At 49.9% G+C, this 24,096-nt stretch overlaps 9 protein-coding genes across 9 annotated transcripts; 6 read left to right on the top strand and 3 right to left on the bottom strand.

Annotated features, from left to right (window-relative positions):
- Positions 1-491: 491 nt before the first annotated feature.
- Positions 492-2,841, top strand: VTN77DRAFT_2325 (uncharacterized protein; the record flags this gene model as incomplete). Its single annotated transcript, XM_069418152.1, has 6 exons — positions 492-1,230; positions 1,310-1,396; positions 1,445-2,350; positions 2,409-2,529; positions 2,584-2,640; positions 2,715-2,841. 6 exons carry the CDS (start codon positions 492-494, stop codon positions 2,839-2,841), a joined length of 2,037 nt encoding a protein of 678 aa, XP_069279223.1.
- A 1,314-nt stretch (positions 2,842-4,155) lies between these two features.
- Positions 4,156-6,572, bottom strand: VTN77DRAFT_2326 (uncharacterized protein; the record flags this gene model as incomplete). The annotated part of the gene is made up of 4 exons (XM_069418153.1): positions 4,156-5,868; positions 5,923-6,189; positions 6,241-6,420; positions 6,477-6,572. 4 exons carry the CDS (start codon positions 6,570-6,572, stop codon positions 4,156-4,158), a joined length of 2,256 nt encoding a protein of 751 aa, XP_069279224.1.
- A 409-nt stretch (positions 6,573-6,981) lies between these two features.
- VTN77DRAFT_2327 (uncharacterized protein) lies at positions 6,982-9,094 on the top strand (the record flags this gene model as incomplete). Its single annotated transcript, XM_069418154.1, has 3 exons — positions 6,982-7,576; positions 7,639-7,890; positions 7,959-9,094. The coding sequence occupies 3 exons, from the start codon at positions 6,982-6,984 to the stop codon at positions 9,092-9,094; spliced, it is 1,983 nt and encodes a 660-aa protein (XP_069279225.1).
- Positions 9,095-9,769: 675 nt separating this feature from the next.
- On the top strand, positions 9,770-12,755 carry VTN77DRAFT_2328 (uncharacterized protein; the record flags this gene model as incomplete). Its single annotated transcript, XM_069418155.1, has 5 exons — positions 9,770-9,926; positions 10,022-10,086; positions 10,145-10,309; positions 10,367-12,673; positions 12,729-12,755. The coding sequence occupies 5 exons, from the start codon at positions 9,770-9,772 to the stop codon at positions 12,753-12,755; spliced, it is 2,721 nt and encodes a 906-aa protein (XP_069279226.1).
- A 567-nt stretch (positions 12,756-13,322) lies between these two features.
- Positions 13,323-14,722, top strand: VTN77DRAFT_2329 (uncharacterized protein; the record flags this gene model as incomplete). Its single annotated transcript, XM_069418156.1, has 3 exons — positions 13,323-13,385; positions 13,461-13,605; positions 13,668-14,722. The coding sequence occupies 3 exons, from the start codon at positions 13,323-13,325 to the stop codon at positions 14,720-14,722; spliced, it is 1,263 nt and encodes a 420-aa protein (XP_069279227.1).
- Positions 14,723-15,087: 365 nt separating this feature from the next.
- Positions 15,088-15,877, top strand: VTN77DRAFT_2330 (mitochondrial 54S ribosomal protein uL23m; the record flags this gene model as incomplete). Its single annotated transcript, XM_069418158.1, has 3 exons — positions 15,088-15,176; positions 15,294-15,584; positions 15,643-15,877. The coding sequence occupies 3 exons, from the start codon at positions 15,088-15,090 to the stop codon at positions 15,875-15,877; spliced, it is 615 nt and encodes a 204-aa protein (XP_069279228.1).
- Positions 15,878-16,473: 596 nt separating this feature from the next.
- Positions 16,474-19,355, bottom strand: VTN77DRAFT_2331 (uncharacterized protein; the record flags this gene model as incomplete). The annotated part of the gene is made up of 3 exons (XM_069418159.1): positions 16,474-16,561; positions 16,626-18,831; positions 18,896-19,355. The coding sequence occupies 3 exons, from the start codon at positions 19,353-19,355 to the stop codon at positions 16,474-16,476; spliced, it is 2,754 nt and encodes a 917-aa protein (XP_069279229.1).
- Positions 19,356-20,048: 693 nt separating this feature from the next.
- VTN77DRAFT_2332 (uncharacterized protein) lies at positions 20,049-21,146 on the top strand (the record flags this gene model as incomplete). The annotated part of the gene is made up of 2 exons (XM_069418160.1): positions 20,049-20,343; positions 20,410-21,146. The coding sequence occupies 2 exons, from the start codon at positions 20,049-20,051 to the stop codon at positions 21,144-21,146; spliced, it is 1,032 nt and encodes a 343-aa protein (XP_069279230.1).
- A 1,323-nt stretch (positions 21,147-22,469) lies between these two features.
- On the bottom strand, positions 22,470-23,646 carry VTN77DRAFT_2333 (uncharacterized protein; the record flags this gene model as incomplete). Its single annotated transcript, XM_069418161.1, has 3 exons — positions 22,470-23,045; positions 23,101-23,377; positions 23,432-23,646. The coding sequence occupies 3 exons, from the start codon at positions 23,644-23,646 to the stop codon at positions 22,470-22,472; spliced, it is 1,068 nt and encodes a 355-aa protein (XP_069279231.1).
- Between the last annotated feature and the right edge of the window lie 450 nt (positions 23,647-24,096).

Below are 24,096 nucleotides of genomic sequence, written 5' to 3' on the forward strand. Positions count from 1 at the left end.
GCCCGTCACTGAAACCACCCCCGCCTTGACAGCTGGGCTTGGGCTTGCGATTCGCATAAGCATTGTTCTCCCATTGTTATTGTCGAGTCTTCCTGTCTAGCTCTTTGTCTGAAAGAGATTGTTAATAACGAGGTCTCCAATTCCAGTAAGTAGCGCTCTCTCATCTCTCAGATAGCTGTACTATACAATCAATGCGTGTTTCGCGATTACAGTACAAGTCCCCCGCCTGCTTTATATCTGTCGCGACTGTTGCTGACGGACAAGACGTCAGTTCTGAGAGCAAACGAAAGCCTTATTGACAGCACAGAGCGATAGACGTTTTCTGCTTTATCGCATCTTATTTCTATGCGGTTGTTGCGGAGGATGTGATCGCATTGCTTCTCTGCTCCTCTACACGTGAGCGACGGCTTCATCGCAACCCGCAGCCAGGCTGTGGACAATAGTCGCTGCAATTCGCAAGGAGGAGAAAGTAACCACGAGAACCCGCGGCAATGGCGACAGTTGTTGTCCAGCAACAATCGGTCCGACACTCTTCCACGCCCCCTCCCGTATCTCCGGCATTAAGTTTGAATGCTCGTTCACAGACTCCAACTCCGATCCCAAACAAGCATATCCCCATCTGTCCCTCGGGCCCGGCCCCGCAACGGGAATCTCATGTAAAGGCCGCCCGCAATGCTCCGTCATCGTTACTATATCCACCGGATCGCTTCATCAAGGTATCCAAGTCTCTCCCGGTATATGAGATCGATGGTGCCACGCTCTCTGCTGCTCTCGATCACTTGGCTGCACAGCCGTTGCCGGAGCCCAACCAAGTCTTTCCATGGCTTCATGGACTCCATCCCGAAAATGCCACACAACTGGCTTTCTTCGTCAATCGAAAACGGTCTCTTCGACGGATTCCGAAATGCTTGCGATCCATCACTCTTGTCAGTGCCAACAGTGACTTGACTAAGTCACGGCTCAAAGGAGCAGTTTTGCTAGAGGAAGTGCTGGCGCCTTCGGGCTCTACATTCATCGAAGCGGACCCTCCTGATGGCTTTTCAGTTCGCAATTTTCAGATTCAGACCGCGAAGCTGGCTCCCCTGTCTGATATTGTGGTCTACGGAGATGGGGTCGATAAACTCCAGCTGCTGCACGTAGCGGAGAAATTGGCTCGAGCACAGATAAACTGGAGGAAAGTGCATGATCCGGCTCAAGAGACTCCTCTTTTTAATACCTTTGTACTCTCAAGTAAGTTCTCCCAGAAAAGTTTATTCTCTCTCTCTCTCTCTCTGCCCCTTTTCTTTGAGAGACGGCTAATCGAAGACAGGCTCCTTCCAGGATATCGAGAAAGAATACCCTCACCTTGTGTCTGTCGATTCTGAGGGAAAGATCACGGGCAATGTGATGGATTTCTGTAAGATCGATGGGCCTCTGCTGGAGAAAGAAACCTAACCGGTTACAGTCCAATGGGAACGAATTGAAATGTGCAACATGTCGAAAGCGTCAGAAATCTCAAACAACGTGTGGCTGGGCCCGAGTCCGGACGTCCTTCTGACGCCAGGAGAGAGTGCACAGGTCGAGACGGAAGATTTCGATGTGTTGATCGAGGCTAGTGATCTGGCCAGTATTCCTGGCCCTCGGGTCCTGGATCAGATCAATCATCAGCTTGAGAGTAGCCCCCATCAGCGGCTATTGATGCAATTTCCATCTTCGGGGAGCATCATACCACCGTCCGACCAGAATCGAGATGTGGATGATTTTGTCAATACGATCCGCTGGATATACTATCTTGCGAATCCTGAGGAGACAGAATCAGAGGTGGATGCTGACGGCGACACTCTAATGGAGTCTTTGCAGAAGACTCCTCATAAGATCCTGATTCACTGTGCAGATGGCTACACGGAGAGTTCACTGTTGGCGATCGCATATTTCGTCTTTGCCGAGGGAGTTCCCGTCCACGAAGCCTGGCTCAGGCTTCACTGTGAAAAGGGGCGCAACTTCTTCGCTTATCCTTCAGATGTTACCTTCTTGCGGACCATTCAGGCCAGATTGCTTCATGAGAGTCCAGCTGCGCAGGGTCTGAATCTGTCCCGCATATCAGAGCCAGCTTGGCTGGACAGGATGGATGGGTCTCTCCCGAGCCGGATCTTGCCGTACATGTACCTGGGCAATCTGGCGCACGCCAACAACCCGGAGCTCCTGTGGGCAATTGGCATCAGGCGAATCCTCAGCATCGGCGAACCGGTGTCGTGGACTGACGCTGAAGTCAAGAAATGGGGAGCAGAGAATTTGATGTTTATCGACCAGGTTCAGGATAATGGGATAGATCCGTTGACTCAGGAGTTTGATAGATGTTTGGGATTCATTGGTAGGTAGTTTTGTTTGTTTTCAATAAGGCCACGGCTAATTCGACATTTCGTCGACAGAAAAGGGAAAATCGGATGGGCTGGCAACTTTAGTACACTGTCGAGTTGGCGTTTCGAGGTCGGCAACTATCTGTATAGCGGAAGTAATGGCATCTCTGGGACTGTCACTTCCAAGAGCATAGTAAGTTGAACGGCTGCAAATATGTCCTGATAGATTATGCTGACCTATGAACAGTTGTTTTGTTCGTGCTAGACGGCTCAATGTGATCATTCAGCCACATCTTCGCTTTGTGTATGTCGTCGTTTACCCTTGTCGCCTTTACGTGTCTCTTTCCTCTCTATTCGCCGAACTGACGAGGGCAACAGGTATGAACTTCTGAAATGGGAAGAACTGCAATTGGAGAAACGAAAGCAGCCGCTGAGACGAGAGCTCGAGTGGGCTACTATCGCGCGCGAAATCGCCTTGATGAACAAGCCCTATTCGAGGCAGTAGTAGTGCCGATCAGCCTGGCTGCCTGTTTCTGACTTCTACCCTGAAGATCTAAGATCTAGTGACCGATATATATATATTTTGGTGTCAGCATCGCTCTAATACTGCCATCACTGATGCAATCTGTTTTAATGGACGAATCAATCTTCTCACGCGGAATGATATGATATGAACGGAACTGAACGGGTTGGATGTCCAACGTGACCATGGATGAATGATTTGATTTGATGGATTGATGGATTTGATTGAATGAATTGATGGATTTCACGGTTTTGACGGATTTGACGGATTTGATAGATGGATGGATGACCTAGGTTTGTTCGATTCTGTGATTATCTTTCGAAAGGGAGCTCTCTCTATCGCTCTCTCTTTCACTCTGGCGTCTGGTCCTGTCTGGTTTCTGGTTGCTGTTTCTGGTCCTAGTTATATTCTGGTCAAAGGAGTCTGACTTAGGTTTTTTTCATATTGACGACCAAACAATGACAAAACACAAACATAATAATATTTGCCATTCTTTTTTTTGGCTATGTCTGATTAATTTGTATGTCTATCTTATCTTCCTTTTCTTTTTTAGGTTATTCAACTATTGACTTGGTCCGATCTGATATGTATGTATGGAGTACGTATGTTGTTTTTTATCTGTCTAGAGGAGAAAATGCTATAAAAATTAAATTAAATTTTCGCGTCAACCAGCAACGGTTCAAGATTTCTTTTCCTTTTTTTTTCTTTTTTTCTTTCTATTATTTACCTAGGTATGTAGTCCCCCTGATGACCAATGCATCCATCCAGTGTTTTTAGATACCTATCAGCGACTCTCTCTGCATGCAGCTATAACGATTTACCTACCTACCTACCAACCAACCTAGGCTAGGTGCCTCAACTCAAGACTCCTTTCACGTGGACATGGTAATTAATGATAATGGTTTAGGTATATCTAACTAGGTAGGTAGGTAGGTATTTATTTACTTACTTGGCGATCCTGTGCTGAGATTGGGTTGAATTTTAGCCAGAAGCTAGCTATTTTTTTTATTTAACTTGTTTTAATTTAAAAGAGTAAGGAGTTAAAGTACAGTCTAAGACTATTATATTATATTACCAGATTGATCTCCTCTCTTTTTCATTCATGAGTGTTCCACGTATCCATACATCCATACATACCGTACAAGCAGTCTTGAGAAAAAAAAAATGAAGGATGACGACGATGGGCGGATAAAATAGATAATAGATTAAAACAGGTGAAGAAATACCAAATATAAACCTGATCAATTCCACAACCTCTATTTAGCAACCCAGTAATCAAACTGATTAACGAACCGATTAACATCGCTCAAAAACCCGATAGAGTCCTTTCAGATCGGCGACTTCCACGACGCCGTTCAGGAGGGATGCTGTCGCGACTAGTCGTGCGCGCACAGCTGGGAAGATGACGTGTTCCAGCATTCGGGAGAGTTGGGTTCGGCGGGAGGTTATTGTTGAGTCTTCTTCTTCTTCTTCTTTAGATACAGGGTCAGGAGGGGCTCCAGCAGCAGCCTCATCGTTCTGAGGAGGTAGGTCATGTTTCCCCTCTCCGGATTTCCTCCGAGCGGTAGGAAGTTGCTCAGGAGTGTAGAACGCAGCGAGTTCCCGTAGGAACGTGCGGAAGCACTCTTCCTCGCTTGTCCAGTTGACGTACGGTCCCAGCCGGAGTAGAAACCGCGGCAGCTTCGCCAGCGACGGGACGTACCCCTTCAGCATGAGCGGGATCGAAAGGAGCTCCCCATCTTCGGAGATCTGCAGAGAAAAGTACTCGTCCAGCATGTCGCGGCGATCGATGAGTGTCTTTGCGACCATCTCCGGAGCCTGAGCGAAGATGTCCTCGCTGTCGCTGGTGCTGTCGGCTTCCCGCTGAAGCCTCGCGTGTTCTTCTCGTTCTGCCTCGGCAGCGATTTTGAGCAGATCAATAAGCTTCGGTGCCGGGTCCAGCTTGATGACTCCGAAATTGCCAAAGTCTGTAAGCCCCACCTGGTAGAAGAACTCGTTGCATATCATTCCGTAGTCGACGAGATACAGTTTCACTCCAGACTGGATAGCTGCAATCCTCCGTCGCTCATCGACGAGACCAACGTACGTATGCGTGGCAAACATCTCGGTTAACCCGTTGTGCATGGCCGCGCGAACAGCGGCGCGGAGGTTCTTCACTGACGTGAGGCCGATTCGAAGAGGTTCGCGGTCGGTGGTCTCGTAGTGCAACCCGTCGTCTGCAGCAGTAGTAGCGCCGTCGCCATCTGGCCGGCTTTGAGTCGCGGACGGTAACATCGAGGTGATCTTCCGCATCCTCGCGTCCGTGCGGACAAGGTTATGCTCATATGGCTTCTGAGACGCTGTCGCCGTTCGGCGACCTGCTTTCTCGGTACTGCTCGCAGCTGCTGCATCTTCAGGGACCCTGGCCCCAGGGAGGAGAGTCTGGGTCATGAAAGTCCGACTCGAGTCCACCTGCGCCAGCTTCGACCGGATTTCGCTGCAGATCAACTCGATGATCTCGTCCTCATTGAGGAAGTTCACCTCGCGTTTTGTAGGATGGACGTTGACGTCCACCCGCTGCGGCTCGATTTCCAAGTCAATGTAGGCGAATGGATGGCCTCCCTTCGGGAGAAAGGTTGAATACGTCTGCTCGACAGCTTTCCGAAGAGCAGAAGACTCCACGGAGCGGTGGTTGATGAACAAGAGGATCACGGTCCGTTTGACATGGTAGTTCGCGTTGGTGACATAACCGGAGGCCTTGAAACCCAACTTCTTATTGTCCTCGACCCTGAACTCTATCAATTCGTTGGCCACGGCGCTGCCATGGATTTGACGAATCCGGTCGATGATACTTGAGTTCGCCGCCGTGGAGATGCTGACTCCGGAGTCGCCGTGCTTTTTACACGAAAATGCCACTCCCGAGCAGTGAATAGCGTAGCGGCCAACCACGTCCAAGATCTTGGCGTACTCTTCGCTGGCCGATCTGAATGCTCGACGGCGAGTCGGGACATTGTAGAATAGGTCCTCGACCTCCTTCAGGTCAACTGGATGTCAGACAGCATTATTCTGGGGTCAGGAACTTACAGTAATCTGAGTGCCCCCGCGTCCAGCGGTAGGCTTGGGTTTGGCACTCTGGCCAGGCTTGGCTGGAATAAGCTTCCCATCACTGTAGTGTGCCCTCCAAGCACAGCTTGAATTGGCAGTTTTCGTGGTTACAGTGAGATGGGCGATATGGCTGATGCTGGCGAGAGCCTCGCCGCGGAATCCATATGTGCCAATGGTAGAGAGGTCCTCGAAGGACTTCAATTTAGAGGTTGTGAACCTCTCGCAGAGGATAGGGAGATCATCCGGCTACGACTTCTGGTCAGTGTCCAGCTCTCCTGTACGGTGATGACAACTCACATCTATCCCATGTCCATTGTCCGTAATCTGGAGGAGCTTCAGGCCGCCGTCCTTGACCAAGATCTCAATCGACGTGGACCCTGCATCCACCGAGTTCTCGATTAGCTCCTTCAGCGCATGCATGGGAGCCACGATAATCTCCCCGGCTGCGATTTTATTGACAACATCTGGATCGAGTGCCTGGCTGTTTTAGAACCAGGAAAATCGTCTCGAGATGTTTTGAATGCACTACTAACCTGGATTCTTCGGGGAGGTCCTGAAGGCAGCCCAGCTTCGGTGGCTGAGCGCTTGGTCCCACGTGGCTCTGCGTTCTCTATCTCCATCTCATCCATGGCCAGATGCTTTCCGTTTAATATAGCGTGTTTTCTGACTATGGAGATTGACAGGACAACATGCCGCCTTGACCGGAGGCGGTCAGTTCAGGAACTTAGAATGAAGCCAACCTAGGTTAAGATTTCTCTTTCTTTCGGACTGTTCCGCAATATGATGGAGCTGTCTGTATCCCTTAAATAGTAGAATTATTTTATCTGTTCTCTTCGAACGTGCAGATGCCAAGGATGTTGCACTTGAAGTGGCTGTGCGGCTTCGGGAAGTCAGTTGATTAAGCGCGCAGCTCTCCGCAAGCAACAGACGCCATCAGCAGCCGCTTCGTCACACGCTTGGTTATCATCAAGACATGGCAATAATGCAATGATATGATCCCCAAAGCTCCCAAGGAGCAGGATTGCACATGCGCCAACGATGCCTGTCTCTAGGAGGGCCTTCGTTGCCGACGAGGAGCTTGGGAAGAAAGATGACGACCATCGACCTGTTCCTGGCCGCGTGAAAGCCCCATCTCTTCCAACATGGAGGTTCCCTCGACGGCGCCGATTATTGCTAGCCCTCATTGGCGTCTACCTGCTTTATCTCTTCTTCAAGAATATGCCAACCGACCTCCAGCCAGCCATAGAGCGCTATGATCCTCGATTCGCGACTGGACAGAACGGCTGGTCCATCCAGTCTCCGGTGTCGGCTGCGCGCCCACCACCAAGAGATAAAGACGCAGTGGGTGACGCGGAGAAGTACTATTATAATGGACCGGTCAAGTACCCTCATCTCGCGAAGTCGCTTTATCGTGCGCGACCGTCGTCTCATCGTCCGGAAGACAATCGCGGCGTGCTCTTTGCGGCTTCCGATCTACAAAGCGCTGCCGACCTCATACCACTTGCCTGCGAAATGGCTCGCCAACAGACAAATACGGTTCACTTTGCATTAATGGGACGGGACGAGGTATCGATCGAGGGCATACAACGCGTGAATGGTATTAGCGACGAAAGCTGCCCTCTATATTGGCATGGTGAGTTCCTCTCTCGTCCCTGGACAGACGTCCATTGATCCTGACATTATTTGTTCTTCTAGACAGCCGCCCCGATTATGCGACATGGTCTACGGACGCCCGCATGGAGGCCTCTGTTAGGGCCGGCCTGGACTACATAAAAGCGCTTCTGAATCCGAAGGTTGTCATAGCCCATGACGAGTCTCGGGACGACTCTTTTTTCTGGAAAGGTATCAAACAAAGGACGGAACAGAGAGGAATTCCTCTCATTGGTCTCTCTGTCAGGGCTAAAGATCTTATGTGGATATCCAACTTGGACAGCAATTCTCTCAAAGGTATGCGATCAGAAGTCATCCGTCTCTGTTGGTCTTATAGCATTCAAGTCGCTAACACTTGGTCGCAGCTTGGGATAAAGTCCATGTTGAGATGGTCGTACATGCGCCTTCGGAATCTTCCGGGTCTCTAATCAGACTACTGAAGTCTCTCGAGAAGGCTGACTATTTGGGTTCTACGCCCGCTTTGACCATTGAATTACCGCCCCATACCGATCCGTCTTTACTTGATTTCCTTATGAGTATGAATTGGCCAGCCCGGTCCTCAGAGAGGATAACGCTTCGTCGCCATGTCCAGCCTCATTACATGACACCAGAAGAATCCGCTGTCCGAACAGTCGAATCCTTCTACCCTAGGGATCCCAATATGACCCACGTCCTCGTGCTCTCTCCGCAGACGGAGCTCTCTCCGTCCTTTTTCCATTATCTGAAATATACCATTTTGAAGTACCGATACTCGACCCAGGCTGTGAACGAATCTTCTCAACTACTTGGGATATCTCTCGAGCTCCCATCTTCGAAACCTACTGACAGCAGTCCCTTGATCGTGCCTTCCTCATCCTCTGATATACCCTTTTTCCGCTGGCAGATGCCAAACAGTAATGCAGCGTTATACTTTGGTGATAAATGGGCCGAGTTTCATTCGTTTCTGTCAAATCGTCTTCTAGCCCGTCGCTCTTCGGATGAAGTTCCGCGGACGAAGATCATCTCGAAGAAATTCCCGGCGTTTATGGAGAATCTGCTGGAGTTGATTCGGGCCAGGGGATATTACATGCTCTACCCGTCCTTTCCAGCCACGCAGGCCTTCTCCTTGGCAACGGTCCATAATGAACTCTATCAGCCTCCCGAGGAGTTTGTCTTTCATGACTCGCCAGATTCCGAACCAAACGACGTCGCCCTTGATATAGAACATAAACTCACCGAAGACACAGTCTTGGAACTTGGATCCATTGAGAGGCCTGTATCCAAAGCGTCGACTTTGACCACTCTCCTGCATAAGCTCCCACAGCACCTTCCAGACCTTAGCTCTCTGCCGCTTTTGTCTTACAATGGGGAGAAGCTATCCGACCAGGAAGCTGAACACGAAGCCCGGGAGTACGCAAGGGCATTTAGTGCAGACATTGGTGGATGTCGAGAAATCCCTCCAAAAGGTGAGGGTGAAAAGGACCTATGGAGTGTTGAAGATATTTTTTGCTTGAGTGGTTGAATAATGGTCTGGAGCATATGGGAATGATGACTGGCACGGGCTGCCATCCTGTTGTTATACCCTTAGGGCGTTATTTGGATAGGCGAGCGGTGTTCTGGATATCGATTTTGCTACTGTCGAATAAAATTATCATCCTTGATGGATTCTTAGTGACGTGTGTTGCCAGTGACTGCATTGTAGATACCCGGTCACGTGAGGTCTATATAGAGATGAGACCTCTGTTTTATTGCACAAAGAGAACTTTTGAACTCTTTTGACCCTGCAGAACTCATTGTAGCAACAGAAAGCGTTTATTTTGTTTTACCGGTTTACTTTGGTTGTATTCATGATGGCATTTTGGCTTCCAAGTCTCGATGACGCCAGAATCAAGTAGTCTTGGCGGGGCGGTTTGCTCACAAAATGATGCCTTACATAAGCACATACACTGCAAGGCTGCAAGGCATCGGCGAGTTGCAGCTCCACCGCGGCGGCTGGACAGCAAGCAACGAAAGCTGCGGGTGCCTTGATTCCCAGCATTATACCTCCCCCACCGCATCTCTCATCGCATCTGTGTACGTTCACCAAGACTTCTGTCTGCCGGGGCCGGATTTGACCTGCCCTGTCTGCTTCTTCGGCCAAGGAGCCCTATCTATCCATCCGGCATATTCGTCAGCTAGCCGTCAGAGTCTCCGTCGAATGGCGAAAGAAGGCGAGCGGCCAACGGCCGCTGACAAGGGGAAGGGCAAGGTAGATGATGTTCGAGAGCTGAATGGACAGAAGAAGGACCTCAAGGATGAGAAAAACGCGACACATGGAAAGAAGGACGGGAAGAAAGACGAGGAACCTCAACAGGGTAAGCGAGCACTTGGAGCAAGCACGTCATGACTGCTCGCTCGTCCTGCCCTCCACACAATTTAGATGTGGGCGCTAATGGCCTATTCAATACAGAGGAGCTCAGTGAGGAAGACCAGCAGCTCAAGAATGAGCTCGAAATGCTCGTCGAGCGGTTAAAGGTATGTTTGGACGCAGCTCACGTGCGATTCCGCGCTGATTGCCGTGTTTCATCTTTAGGAACCAGATACTTCCCTATATCGACCTGCTTTAGATGCGATCAAGACATTCATCAAGACTTCTACCTCGTCTATGACCGCTGTTCCAAAACCTTTGAAGTTCCTCAGACCCCACTACGATGAGCTCACGGAGCTCTATGATTCGTGGCCCGCTGGACCTGACAAGGTGAGTTCTGGAAGAATGACGATATCTATCAGCACCGGCTAAAAGGGGGGGTTGCAGGACTCGCTGGCAGATATGCTGTCTGTCCTGGGAATGACGTACGGGGTCGAGGACAGGCTGGAGACGCTCAAATACCGCCTCCTAGCCAAATCAGACGACCTGGGTTCGTGGGGCCATGAATACATAAGACACCTAGCGCTGGAAATCGGACAGGAATACCAAAACCGGGTGACGGAGGAAAAAGATGTTCAGGATCTGATCGATCTCTCCCTGTCTCTGGTCCCATACTTCTTAAGTCACAACGCCGAGGCCGATGCCGTCGACCTGCTCAGCGAACTGGAGATGATCGAGGAAATCTCGCGCTTCGTGGATGAAAACACTTATCCCAGGGTCTGCTTGTATATGGTCAGCATGGTCAATTTGCTTACCTACCCTGAGGATCAGCAATTTCTCCGAACCGCCCACGACATTTATGTCCGCTATGGCAAGCTTACCCAGGCCATCGTCATCGCCATTCGTCTGAATGACATCGAGCTCATCAAGAGTGACTTCAACGCCACGAAGGACAAGGCAGTTAGGAAGCAAATGGCTTTCCTTGTTGCTCGGCAACAAATATGGCTTGACTTGTCTTCGGAGGACGAGGAGGATCAAGAGTTGACGGACTGTCTCAACAACACCCAGATCCCTATCCACTTCAAGGCTCTGGCTAAAGAACTCAATATTCTCGACCCCAAGATGCCTGAAGATATATACAAAACCCATTTGGAGAGCAGCAGGGGTGCGGGGTTGACCAATGTCGACTCCGCGCGACACAATCTTGCAAGCGCTTTCGTCAACGCTTTCGCCAACGCGGGCTTCGGGAATGACAAAATGATGTTGGTCGAAGGTGATAAAGGTCCCTGGGTCTGGAAGACGAAGGATGATGGTATGATGTCGACCACCGCGTCGATGGGTATGCTTTTGCATAGGGACGTTGAGGAAGGGTTGGATAAGATCGACAAGTTCACATATGCCCAGGAGGACCAGATCAAAGCTGGTGCCTTGCTTGGGATTGGCATTCTCAACTCAGGTGTCAGATTAGATTCCGACCCTGCGCTAGCCCTCCTTAGTGACCATCTCGACAGTAAGAGTGTCCCGATGCGGGTGGCTGCCATCATGGGATTGGGCTTGTCTTATGCGGGATCGAACAAGGAGGAACTTCTTGATCTTCTCCTCCCGATTGTGGAAGATGTCTCTCTGGACATGCAGCTCTCTGCAATGGCAGCGGTTGCCTTGGGTCTGATCTTCGTTGGATCCTCCAACCATCAGGTCTCCGAAGCTATTGCCACAACGCTCATGGATGAGGAGAGGCAGAAGCAACTCAAAGATAAGTGGACGAGATTCATGGCTCTTGGCCTGGCCCTCCTCTACTTTGGTAAACAAGAGGAAGTGGATGTCATTTTGGATATTCTCAAGGCCGTTGATCACCCTATGGCCAAGCCAACCTCGGTCCTAGCCTCTGTTTGCGCCTGGGCTGGTACCGGTACAGTCCTGAAGCTTCAAGAACTTCTTCACATTTGCAATGACTACATTGAGGAGAAGGAAGAGAAGAAAGGTGACGAACTGGTACAATCATACGCCGTCCTGGGTCTGTCCCTTATTGCCATGGGAGAGGATGTTGGTCAAGAAATGATTCTTCGGCAATTCGGCCATCTGATGCATTATGGTGCTAGCAACATCCGGAAAGCAGTTCCTCTGGCAATGGGTCTTGTTAGCCCCAGTAACCCTCAGATGAAAGTCTACGATACATTGTCCCGGTACAGCCACGATACCGACAACGATGTCGCGATCAACGCGATCTTCGCGATGGGTCTCACTGGCGCCGGAACAAACAATGCTCGGTTGGCGCAACTTCTGAGGCAGCTTGCCAGCTACTACCACCGTGATCAGAATTCTCTCTTCATGGTTCGTATTGCTCAGGGTCTGCTGCACATGGGCAAAGGCACTCTGTCCGTCAACCCATTCCATACCGATCGCCAGGTGCTATCGAGGGTGGCCGCCGCAGGGCTGCTTACTGTGCTGATTGCAATGATTGACGCGAAACAATTTATTCTCGCCGAACATCATTATCTCCTCTACTTCCTCATCACGGCCATGCATCCGAGATTCCTGGTAACGCTTGATGAGAATCTACAGCCACTGACCGTGAATGTCCGCGTGGGTCAGGCAGTGGATGTGGTTGGGCAAGCTGGCCGGCCGAAGACCATTACTGGATGGCAAACCCAGAGCACGCCTGTGCTTCTCAGCTATGGGGAAAGAGCCGAGCTGGAAGATGAGGAGTATATTCCTCTTAGCCCTACACTTGAAGGCTTGGTCATCCTACGCAAGGTAAATATTAATCCTCTCTATTGCTATTACAGACGTATCTAACTGCATTTGATAGAATCCTGAGTGGGTGAGCTCGTCGTAAGCGTACGGTGCCGGATTACGTGGGTCGAAGGGTTCGCAGGGTTGCATTGCGCGGATGGGTTAGTCGGGTTCTCGAGTATGGCTGGGTGGATATTCCTCGTAAGAATTTTGGGACATATAATGTGCTTCTTGCACTGAAACAAATCTGCTCATCCGCCTTGAACCCTGCATTTCCGTGTATTGTATGCAGATAAGATAGATTATAGTCTTAAGGATCCTTGGGATGGAAAGGATTTGGGGTGGAATGAAGAAACACTTGCTATGACTCAGATCATTATTCTGATCATAATAAATTAGCTCTTCCTGGGCATTTTACAAGGGAGATTTGATCACGAAGTCCTTCTAGGCTACGGACCTAAGTCTTCCAAGGTTCTACTGTATGTATGTCAACTTGAAAAGGTAATTAGGGTTTAGGGCTACTCCGCAACTTTTTTTTTGGAGGGGGAGATCCCCGTGAGGTAGTTGCCGACGGGACCTTCAACCTTTGTCCAGGATTATTGAAGCAACTTCTCTAATACATACTCTTGGGTCTTTGGGATTATCAGGAGAATAATTCCAAGAGCCCACCATGAAGCTCGATCCGAAAGCAATGCGCTACCTCACGGCAGAGGACTTCCGAGTTCTCACTGCTGTATGCCCCTCCCCCGCCCTTCACCTGTCCCTTTGCGAACGAGTGTCGTCTGACCAGCTAACAAGAGCAATGTAGGTTGAGACGGGGAGTAGGAATCACGAAGTTGTCCCAACGCCTCTGATAGTGCAGCTGTCGGGCCTGAGAGGTGGCAGCGGCGTTCATAAATGCATCTCCAATCTGGCGAAGAACAACTTGATCGCGAAGGTGAAGAACGCGAAATGTATGTGAAGAGCGCGTTTCGCTCTGAACGAAGCAGAATTTATGCTGATAATTTTGTCTTAGACGACGGGTATAGGCTTACCTACGGCGGCCTGGACTATTTGGCTCTCCACACCCATCAGAAGCAGAAGAGCATATACTCCGTCGGAAACCGGATAGGTGTGGGCAAAGAATCTGATATCATTGTCGTCGCCGACTCGACTGGTTCTCAACGCATCTTGAAGATCCATCGTCTCGGTCGGATCTCCTTCCGCACTGTCAAGACGAATCGCGATTATCTACGGCATCGAAGCACGGGGTCATGGATGTACATGTCGCGATTAGCTGCAATAAAGGAGTTTGCTTTCATGAAGGCGCTCAAGGAAAATGGGTTTCCGGTGCCGGAGCCTATTGCTCAGAACCGACACACGATTGTCATGAGTCTGATTGACGCTTTTCCGCTACGCCAGATTTCCACCGTCCCCAAACCCGCTCTCTTATATGCAGAGCTTATGGACTTGATTCTGAAGCTGGCAAGATATGGCCTGATCCATGGTGACTTTAATGAATTCAACATCTTGATCAAGGAAGAGATCGATCCGAAGGCGAAGGGCAAGGCACCCGAAAACGCAGAGAGCGACGAAGGGATCAGGCTGGTCCCGGTTCTTATCGACTTCCCGCAGATGGTTTCCATTGACCATCCAAACGCGGAATTCTACTTTGACCGCGATGTCAATTGCATCAAGAGATTCTTCCAACGGAGATTCCACTTTACGAGTGACGAGCCTGGCCCCTTCTTTGAAGATGCGAAAAAGCAGCTTCTCCAGAATCCGGGGAAGAGATTGGATGTGGAAGTGGAGGCGTCGGGCTTTTCGAGGAAGATGGCCCGTGAACTGGAAGCCTATATGAAGGAGGTCGGAGTTGACGGCGATGCTGGGGCAGCGGAGCGTGAAGATGACGAAGAGGATGAAGAGGACGAAGATGGTGATGACGGTGAAGAATATGAAGATTCAGATGCTGCGAATGATGAAGATGACGAAGAAAACGATCAAAATCACCGAGGAGAGCAGTCTACGGATTACGAGGCTGAAGCGAACTCCAAGAAACTGGGCGAGCTTCAGGTATCAGACTCTGGGTAGTACAGTACTGTACATTCGTACACAATTCTTGGTGGCACTTTGTGACCGTACTTGATACCAGTCATGATAATGAAATTCATGATTATTTAGATGCTATCCACGAATTTAAGAAATTGAATGCCTATCGTAGACGTTAGATTATTATCTGTAATGCAGTGTTCTGCTGTATGGTGGAGGACCCTTCTACGGAATCCGACGCGGCCAACCACGCAACTTTTCTCCGCCGCAGCAAAACTTCCGTGAGCCGACGATCATCCGTCCAACTAATATCTAATTTACCAAATTCAACACCTTCCCAACGCTTTCCCCTCCATTCCATTCATTTTGATCTTCTCGATTGAAATAGTTGAAAATCAAGTGAGAAAATGGTGCGGAAGTTCTCCAAGTTTCCTAAAAAACCCGCCGACTGGCTGCCTCCTTCGGCGCCGTTGTCGATGCGGAAGCAAGTATTCCTGTACGTCTCTTTTTCCCCTATCATACCACTGGCATGGAGGAATTTTGAATTCCATCACTTATGAAATAACCTGATGTCTGACGGCAACGGAATTGGCTAACGAAAATGATTAAACAGCCCCGAATTCACCATCGCCCTCATTCGCACTCCCTTCCTCCCACCCCGATACGCTTCCTTCTACGTGCCCCTCAACTTCAACAAGCTCGACATGCGCGACTACATGCAGCGGGTGTACGGCGTCAAGGTGCTCAGCGTGCGGAGCTACATCGAGCAGCAGAAGGTGACGCGGTTGCGGCGCGACAATCGCTTCGGCTACGGACCGCTCCGGCGACCCAAGTCCAAGAAGAGGATGACGATCGAGATGACGGAGCCGTTTGTGTGGCCGGAGGAGCCGAAGGACCTGAGCCCGTAAGTCACTTCTTCCTCCTGAGGCATATATTATGGCAAGCTGACGTGCTGGGTCCAGATGGGAGAAAGACCAATACTACAAAGCCGCCAAATACCAGGAAGAAATACAGAAAAAGTCCCAACCCAAGGCCGCCATGAAGCCCGACAAGGCCGAGCGCGAGGCCTACGAGAAGCAGGCCAAGGAGATGCTCGAGGGGAAGCAGGTCTGGAGACCGACGTGGCAGGCCCTGGGGCTGAATTATGATCGACCGGCGGTGTTTCCGCCGACTTACAATGGGAGTAAGGCTCCTTGACGGGGTCGTGAGTTGAGTCGTGAGTTATAGACTCATTGTGGATTCCGTCTGATTTCATACCGGCTTCCACCCATTTTTTCTTTTCGTTTTCTTTTTCATTGGCATGATCATTCTGTATCATTATTATATACTCTTTCTTGGGTGTTGTAAATTAACTAACCTATGTTGAATCGTCTCTTTGATGGATGCGTGGAAGGTTCGTATCATATCATTTACTGGGAATACAAACGGAGTACTGTTGTATCCAACAGAGGATTTAGGCAAAAATGAATGTGACATTTCTCATGAGATACCCACTGGATTTGGACTAAGTACATGGATAGGGGAAAAAAAAAACAAACACTGACAAACAAACGAAAGATCGTGATTTCATGCGATATATGACTGATCAGAATGTTCATGTTCATGAATATTTAAATGAATGAATGGATAGGTCAGAACAAAACAGAAAGAAACATCAAACATTCCACAGTCAAAATCATATACAGGGCTCGCTAATATGTACGCAACGCAAATCAATGGATTCATGTTCATATCATAATCATGATGGCTGCATTATCTTATCAATGCTCGTATGGTACCGTACCGTACGACAATCACAGTCTGCTTTCAAACATGGTCATTTGTTGCTGGCCTGGCCAGTGGGCTTCAGGCCAGACCTGCATGATGGCTTCCCAGATATGCCTAAAATCAACATTAGTAACTATTTCCTTGTCTCAGACTAAAAGCAGAAACGGAGCCAACTTACTTCACGTAGATGATGTCCAGAACATCCTTAACCTCCTGCGGCACGTCCTTGACATCCTTGCGGTTAGCATACGGAATAAGCACCGTCTTCACCCCCGCGCGCAATGCCCCAATGAGCTTCTCCTTGATGCCACCCACAGGCATGACGCGGCCTCGGAGAGACACTTCTCCGGTCATCGCGATCTGGGGAGGCACGGCTTTGCCTGAGAAGAGCGAAATCAGAGCTATGGTATGAGCCAGACCGGCGGATGGACCATCCTTCGGAATAGCACCCGATGGGCAGTGGACGTGCAGGCTGCGGTTCTTCATGATGTCCTCGTTGGGGTCGTGGCTCAACCCCAGTTCGAACGAATGCGCCTTCACCCAGGTCAGTGCGACCTCCACCGATTCCTTCAGAACGTCGCCCAGCTTTCCGGTCAGCTGCACGCGGCCGTTGCCGGGCATGTCTGCCACTTCGATGAACAAGATGCTGCCCTGCCCACCGGTCGAATACGCCACAAGCCCCGTGACGACTCCCGGTTTGGAATGCTTCTCGGCGATTTCCTCTTCAAATCGTTCGACACCAAGAATCTCCTCCAGGTCGTCCAGGGACACAGTCGGGTTATATGTATCCAGTTTGTTGGCATCCTTTGCATCCGCATACTGGACGGCCTTGTAACGACACACAGAGCCGATTTCGCGCTCCAGATTGCGGACTCCCGATTCCCGAGTATACGCAGTGATGATCTTCTCAATGACCTCATCGGAGAGGAGAACTTTACCCTCCGTTAGGCCGTTGGTCCTGATTTGCTTCGGAATCAGATGTTGTTTGGCAATGTGTTTCTTCTCTACAGTGGTGTAGCCGGACAGGGTGATCGTCTCCATGCGGTCCAACAGCGGTGGCGGAATGGTATCCAAGGAGTTGGCAGTGGCGATGAAGAGAACTTTGCTCAAATCAATAGGGATATTGATATAGTGGTCGGTGAAGCTGTGGTTCTGTTCCGGGTCCAACACCTCCAGCATCGCTGCCGATGGATCACCGTGGAAATTGGCGCCTCCGACCTTGTCAATCTCATCCAGTAAGAATACCGGATTCGCGACGCCAACCTTCTTCAGGCCGTTAACGATCAAGCCAGGCATAGCTGCAACATAAGTCCTCCGATGACCTCTGATTTCGGCTTCGTCTCTTACACCACCGAGAGAGATTCGATGGAATTTGCGCCCCAGGGAAGCAGCTATTGATTTCGCCAGGCTGGTCTTACCCGTGCCGGGAGGGCCTACCAGGAGCAGGATCGGAGATCTGTCGATCATACGTTTCGACTTCAACAGTTGTAATTTTGTTTCCAAAAGCTCTCTTTCAGTATCTGACTTAGACTTTCCTTCTTTTGCATCATTGAGAGTTTCTGATATCTCCGAGATCTGGCGTTCCACATCCTCATTGACTGATTGTTTCAGCTTCAACACAGCCAGATATTCGAGAAGACGCTTCTTGATTTTCTCTAATCCATAGTGATCCTCATCAAGCTGCTTTCTTGCGCGTTGAAGAGTGTCGGCTCCGAGTTGATCCTCGGTTACTTTGGTCCATGGAATTTCCGCGAGATTTTCGAGATAAGTTCGGCAAACTCCATATTCCGCATTGACAGGGTTCATCTTGCGCAAACGCTTGAGCTCTCTGTCTGCAACTTTCCGTGCTTCGGGGCTCAATTGAGCTTCGTCAAGTCTCTGCTGAAGTTCGTCGATTTCATTCGGCTCCTTTTCATCCGAGTCGTGTCCACCTCCCAGCCCAGCGGGCGCAAAGCCATTGACACCAGCCATCGCCCTTCGAGTCAGCCGTGGATCGATTGGACTGATATCAAACGCAGAGTTTGGCGGGAAACTCGTGGTTGTGATCGATGTGATCTTGACGTTGCTTTTGATGGTTTGAATTTGCCTGCTCAGCATTTCATTGACCCGCTCCAACCTGTCTTTGATGTTCAAGGACGCGAGAACGCGCAGTTTCTCCTCATAACTCGACTCAACGACATCTGCCATAAAGTCTGCAAGGCTTCCGGCCTGGGGCAAGTCCTTCCGGGAGATAAACAGCTCAAATCGGCGCGCAACCGTCGGGGACAGAGTTGATGACGCGGCGGGTATAAGAGACGTGAGTCTCAGAAGAGCCAGGAGTTCTCGAGATAATTGTTTAAGATGCTGGAAAAGATCCGCGGTTTCGGAGTCCTTCATGGTGGGAACTGCGGAAAAACGGCCGTAAATCAGCAAAAAGTAAAGCGCTTAAACGATCGTGGAAACTCTTACCAGGCTCATCGTGTAGAACAACCTCGGCTTCAAAGAAGGGCCTTTCTTTCAGAACTTTCACAATTGTAAATCGTCGTACTCCTTCAACCAACAAGCAAGGTTCAGCATAAGCACGGCGTTGGACGCCTATGAGCTTGGCGACAGTGCCGAATCTGAACAGGTCTTCTTTCCGTGCCTGGCCGGCATCGATTATTTCATACTCCTCGTCCTGCGAATCCGCCGAGCTGCCATTCTCGAGAAGCTGCTGGCCATCCTTACTCAGGCGTGGGGAGGCGAGTGGAACACATCCAATCGTGACGGTGCTTTGCTCTCGTTTGCGGTTCAGAAACGAAGACAGGAGATTTGCGATATCGGGACGGTTGGTGACGGGGATCCGCAAGGTGACCCCTGGCAGGAGAACATTATCCTTGGGCAGAGGCACGAGGGGCAGCTTGGCCGTCTTCCCCTGATTGGAGCCCATCGTGAACAGCGCGAAGCCGTCGGTGACTACTCCGTATTCCAACCGCGTGCGTACTGTACGGGTTCTTATCAGAAGGAGATGAGATGTATGACACGAGAAAAGAGGAGAAAGGCACCCCTTATGAGGAGTTGGAGTGGAGGCGGGATGAGAGTTGGAGAAGTGACGTGGAGATTAATAAATGCTCTGGGGGAGACTGGTCCAGAATCATGGAGGGTGCCAGAATGTCGGGGACAAGTCATCGTGCCAGCGATCATTCCGATACCGAGGTCCAGCTAGTACGTCACTGTATCTACCAATCCTTCCTTATCGTACGGAGTACAGTACATACACTGGTTGACAACATCAAAAGAAAAGCTTTTTGTTCACAAATACCACGATTACGTTCTCTTATTATTATATTATTCTAGGTCCCAGTAATGGAGAGAAGATGACGGCAGTTACGAGGATACGGAGTACTTCTTGCTTGGTCCGAATCACGCCGTGGCGCCATCGGGCCGCCCGAAGAGGCAGAACATCCCGTGATATCTCTGCAATTTTATCCACATAGCGATCGCCAGCGGAGTTGTCAGCCCCTGCGTGTCAATTTTTAGCTATCTCTCAGGAACATATCAAACAACCACGTCATCAGTTGGTAGCACTCTATTACCAACAGAAATAAAGTCGTGATCGTCCCTGGATTGTCGCGCGATCGACATGGCTTCTGCCCCGCCAGTCACTTCCGTCGGCCACGGCGGGCCTACGCAGAAGACCACGTTCAATATCGGAACACGCAAGTCAAAGCTGGCCCTCTTGCAAACAGATATCGTGCTGGAAGCGTTGAAGAAGGCGTGGCCAGGGTATGAATTCAACGTGCACTCGAAAGATACTGCCGGGGATCAGAATACCACGATTGCCCTCCGGGACTTCGTTTCCAAAAATCTCTGGACCCAGGAATTGGAGGAGCTGCTTATCGCTGGGCATCTAGATCTCATCGCTCACTCTCTCAAAGGTAATGGATGACACGGACTGGCCCTGTACCTTTCTCTGTCACTGACACCGCTGGACCCCTCACTAGATGTACCCACGCTCCTGCCCCCCACCTGCGCGTTGGGCGCCATAATGGAACGGGAAGATCCACGCGATGTACTGGTCATGAAGAAGGGCCTGCCGCACTCAACTCTCGCGGAACTGCCAGCAGGCTCTGTAGTCGGAACATCCTCTATACGACGCACGGCTCAATTGGCGTTGAAATATCCGCATTTGAAGGTTATGGATGTTCGTGGGAACATTGGGACACGCTTGTCTAAGCTCGACGCAGAAGACAGCCCTTTCACCTGTCTCATTCTGGCTGCGGCAGGCTTGCTGCGTTTGGGTCTTGAGGACCGCATTTCTCAGTATCTTGACTCCAAGAACGGCGGCATGCTGCATGCAGTCGGCCAGGGAGCGATTGCTGTTGAAATCCGCTCCAATGACAATGCGGCTACCGAATTGCTAAGCAAGATCGGACACGAGCAAACCACACTGGCATGTTTGGCAGAACGCAGCCTGCTGAGGACCCTAGAGGGCGGCTGCAGTGCACCATTAGGCGTGGAGTCGGAGTGGATCCAACAGCCTGATGGAAAACCGAAGTTGCGCATGAGATCAATCGTCGTCAGTGTTGACGGCTCTCGAAGTGCTGAAGTAGAAGTCGATGGCAACGTTGACTCGCCTACGGCCGCCGAAGCGTTTGGCTTGGAGGTTGCGAAAGAACTGGTTGCTAAAGGAGCGGGATCCATTCTCGAAGAGATTAAACGAAATAAGGTGACGTCGTAAATTCCTAGCCAAGGGGTTTTCAGCTCAGGCTGGTCCTCTTACGCTGATTGTTAGAAGATTACAACTGAACACTGGGAGATGCTGGCCATCTCCTTGGTCTCCAGTTGCTGAAAATTGCACACAACACCAATCAGTTGGATAGAATATGTGATGATGTGGAAATGAATAGATTTTTGGACATTCATGACCATTGAAAGCAGTATATTCGATAAGGAACTGTTGCTCGACACAAACAGTCACCCTGTTTCCTCAATCTTTCCGGAAAAAATATGGATGGAAATAAAATAGGAAAGTTTCTTCGGATCAGTTCCTTGTCTGTTTGTTCTCCTTCAGTGCCTGTGGAAGATTAGTCAACATGCCCTCTATGGCCCTCTTGGATTACGATATTCTTTACTAGACTCCTGTGTCTTTACTGGACTTCTGTGTAATTGAGGATCTGAGGTCCTTCAGATAGCATCAGATCTGCTTCTTCCGAAATTTGGGGAGTTGTAGTCGTCACACTGTACAGTTCTACGAGCATTTCCAGCTACTAGATTATTGATATTTGGGTCGAAGATGCTACGTTCTCAACAGGCTGTTACCTTTTGGCTGGAGCAAACAGGTTTCTGGTCTCTATCCCCTGTTGACGCGCGCTGAGTTGTCCAAGTTCGTCTACCTACTATGTATGTACCTATTCTGGATCGATCTGGGTTGCAGGGACAGTGCTCATCTCTCTCCTTCCCATGAGCCTGGCCCTGTCAAGGAACATTCGCTACCATTTGCTGCTCCATCTGCCAAGAGCCATCGTAAGCCGATGTCCAAGAGTTGGGCGCACGGGTAGGCGACATCAGAGATTTGTGACCATACTGATGGGAATGCCTAGAATGTCCTTGATCGAAGGTCTTGCAGCAAGGGTCACAAGGGAAACTAAACAAGCGACGTTCTCTGACAGAATGACGGATCCCAGTTCGCGGTCTATCCAACAAGAGAATGTTTGGAAAGAAAATCTTTCTCCAACAATTCTAGAGCTGTAACAAGAACTAATCTTGCAGAGGCCCCATCACATCTTGGATGCAAAGTTTCTCTCATTGCATTAGATGAAGATGTCCATGGACCCCATCACAACCACTTGCTCGTCAGAAAATGGAGCTTCCAGTCTGCAAGAACTTGTCGTATTCCACGTGAGAAGGGCAAAGAGTGTGGAATGAATGCGTGAACGGGAATGCTGGAAGAAGGCAAGTGTAAACGGAGACCGTGATACTCGGTTGTCATAGGCCGTCAGAAACTGAGTCGCATATCATCTCTATGTTGTAGGATCTCTTCTAGTCAAGCTGGAGATGACAATCAACCCCTATTTAGAGTATTTCCAGAGCCTCTTGGGTTTTCCTCCTTGAACTCATCCCAGGCTCTTGCTTTCATCGTTTCCTCATCGGCTTTGTCCATGTCATCTTCGTCAATTTCTTCAACCTGGTTTTGGTTTCCTCCTTGAATGATGCCACCGCGCTTTCTTTCCTCCTCGAGATACTCTTCGATCGTCATAGTGGGCAGGTTATGGCCCGGTCTGAAGACGCCTTGTCGGAGTTGTGTTCGGCGATCAGTAAGCGTGAAAGGTTGTAACGGCTTCCCATCTTTGCTCAATAATGGCCCGAGTTTCCCACCTTTCAGAAGCTCTGAGACTGGTGGATCCAGCCGCTCCGAATAGCCCGTCTTATCCCCGTTATCGCGTCTCCTCGGATCATTCTGGTGGGTATTCTCAGGTTGCGGTGGTGCGTTGCGCATTTGCGACAACATAGATAGCTCTTGTGATATCAAATCGAGTGATTGAAATGTTTGATGGGTATAGAGATTTACTTCCGCTAAATATAGTTGCCGAGTAACGTCGTCATCGTTCTGAAGAGAGTTTTGGTTCTGGGAAAGGTACTTGGTGGTACTGTCAGCGCGACCGCAAAAACCTCAGGTTGGTAAGCTGCCTCACCTCGAGCTTCTGCTTGAGCTCCTTTTCCTCCCGAAATCTGGCAACTTTCACCTGCCGGCGAGCCGCAGCATCGTTCATAGAAGCCAGTGCAAACGCAGAAGGATTCTCCAGGTATCGTTCGTGGAGTTTCTTATCGCCAGGGGATAACAAGTCGTATTCATCTAGGCGATTCAGATACTTCTCATACTCTGCCAACGCCCGGCGCAGAATGGCCTCACGATCAGGCCCCGACGATCGCTGAATTAAGTCTGCAAGGAGATAGTCGACCGTCAAATACCTTCAAGGAGAGTCAGCCGCATATAGCATTAAGCGTCCTGCTGTGTCATCATACTGTAAATCTGCAGTTGCGATATCCTCCACGGCTTCATTGGAGCTGAACAGAGACAGCTCCCTGATCAGTTTCTGGCATTCTTCGAAGTCGGAGATTGTTGCGTTGACCTCGTCGCGATAGGAATCGGTATTTGTCTCGAGGCTCGATTCCAGGGCACGTTTCCGCTCCTTCGCAGCTGCAAAGAGAGCTTGGAGGTTCTGCGGACGCTCTTCCATTATGGTGCTGTGACTTCTAAGAGCTCTTTGGGCGATCCTTCCGTAGATGGTGACCAACGCAGCGAAAGAAAGGCAAATGCCGCGGGGTGGGACGGTACCTGCCTATTTTATTTCTGTTGCCGTCATAGGCCGCGTTTACCCCACTACCTTCCTACTTAGGTACTTACCACTCCTGTCATTCATTTGGAAACAACGACCCGTGAGATTGATATCTGTGAAGAGAGAGCAAGGCTTTTTGTAGGGATATTTCGATACTACCTAGGTAATCAATAGGCATTCTCCACTCACAACATGAATATTAGTGTCTGTCACTGAAAGGCGGTAGGAGACCGCCTTCACTGCAGTCGTTGCTTTGTTCATAGACAAACGACAGTTGAAAAAGAAAAAAAAAAAGAAGGCTGCAAACATCCGCTGGATTCACTTGATATTCTCAGTTACATGCTAGAGATA

The sequence above is a fragment of the Rasamsonia byssochlamydoides genome (assembly GCF_041956645.1).
Source record: "Rasamsonia byssochlamydoides strain NRRL 3658 unplaced genomic scaffold VTN77scaffold_18, whole genome shotgun sequence".
NCBI lineage: Eukaryota > Fungi > Ascomycota > Eurotiomycetes > Eurotiales > Trichocomaceae > Rasamsonia > Rasamsonia byssochlamydoides.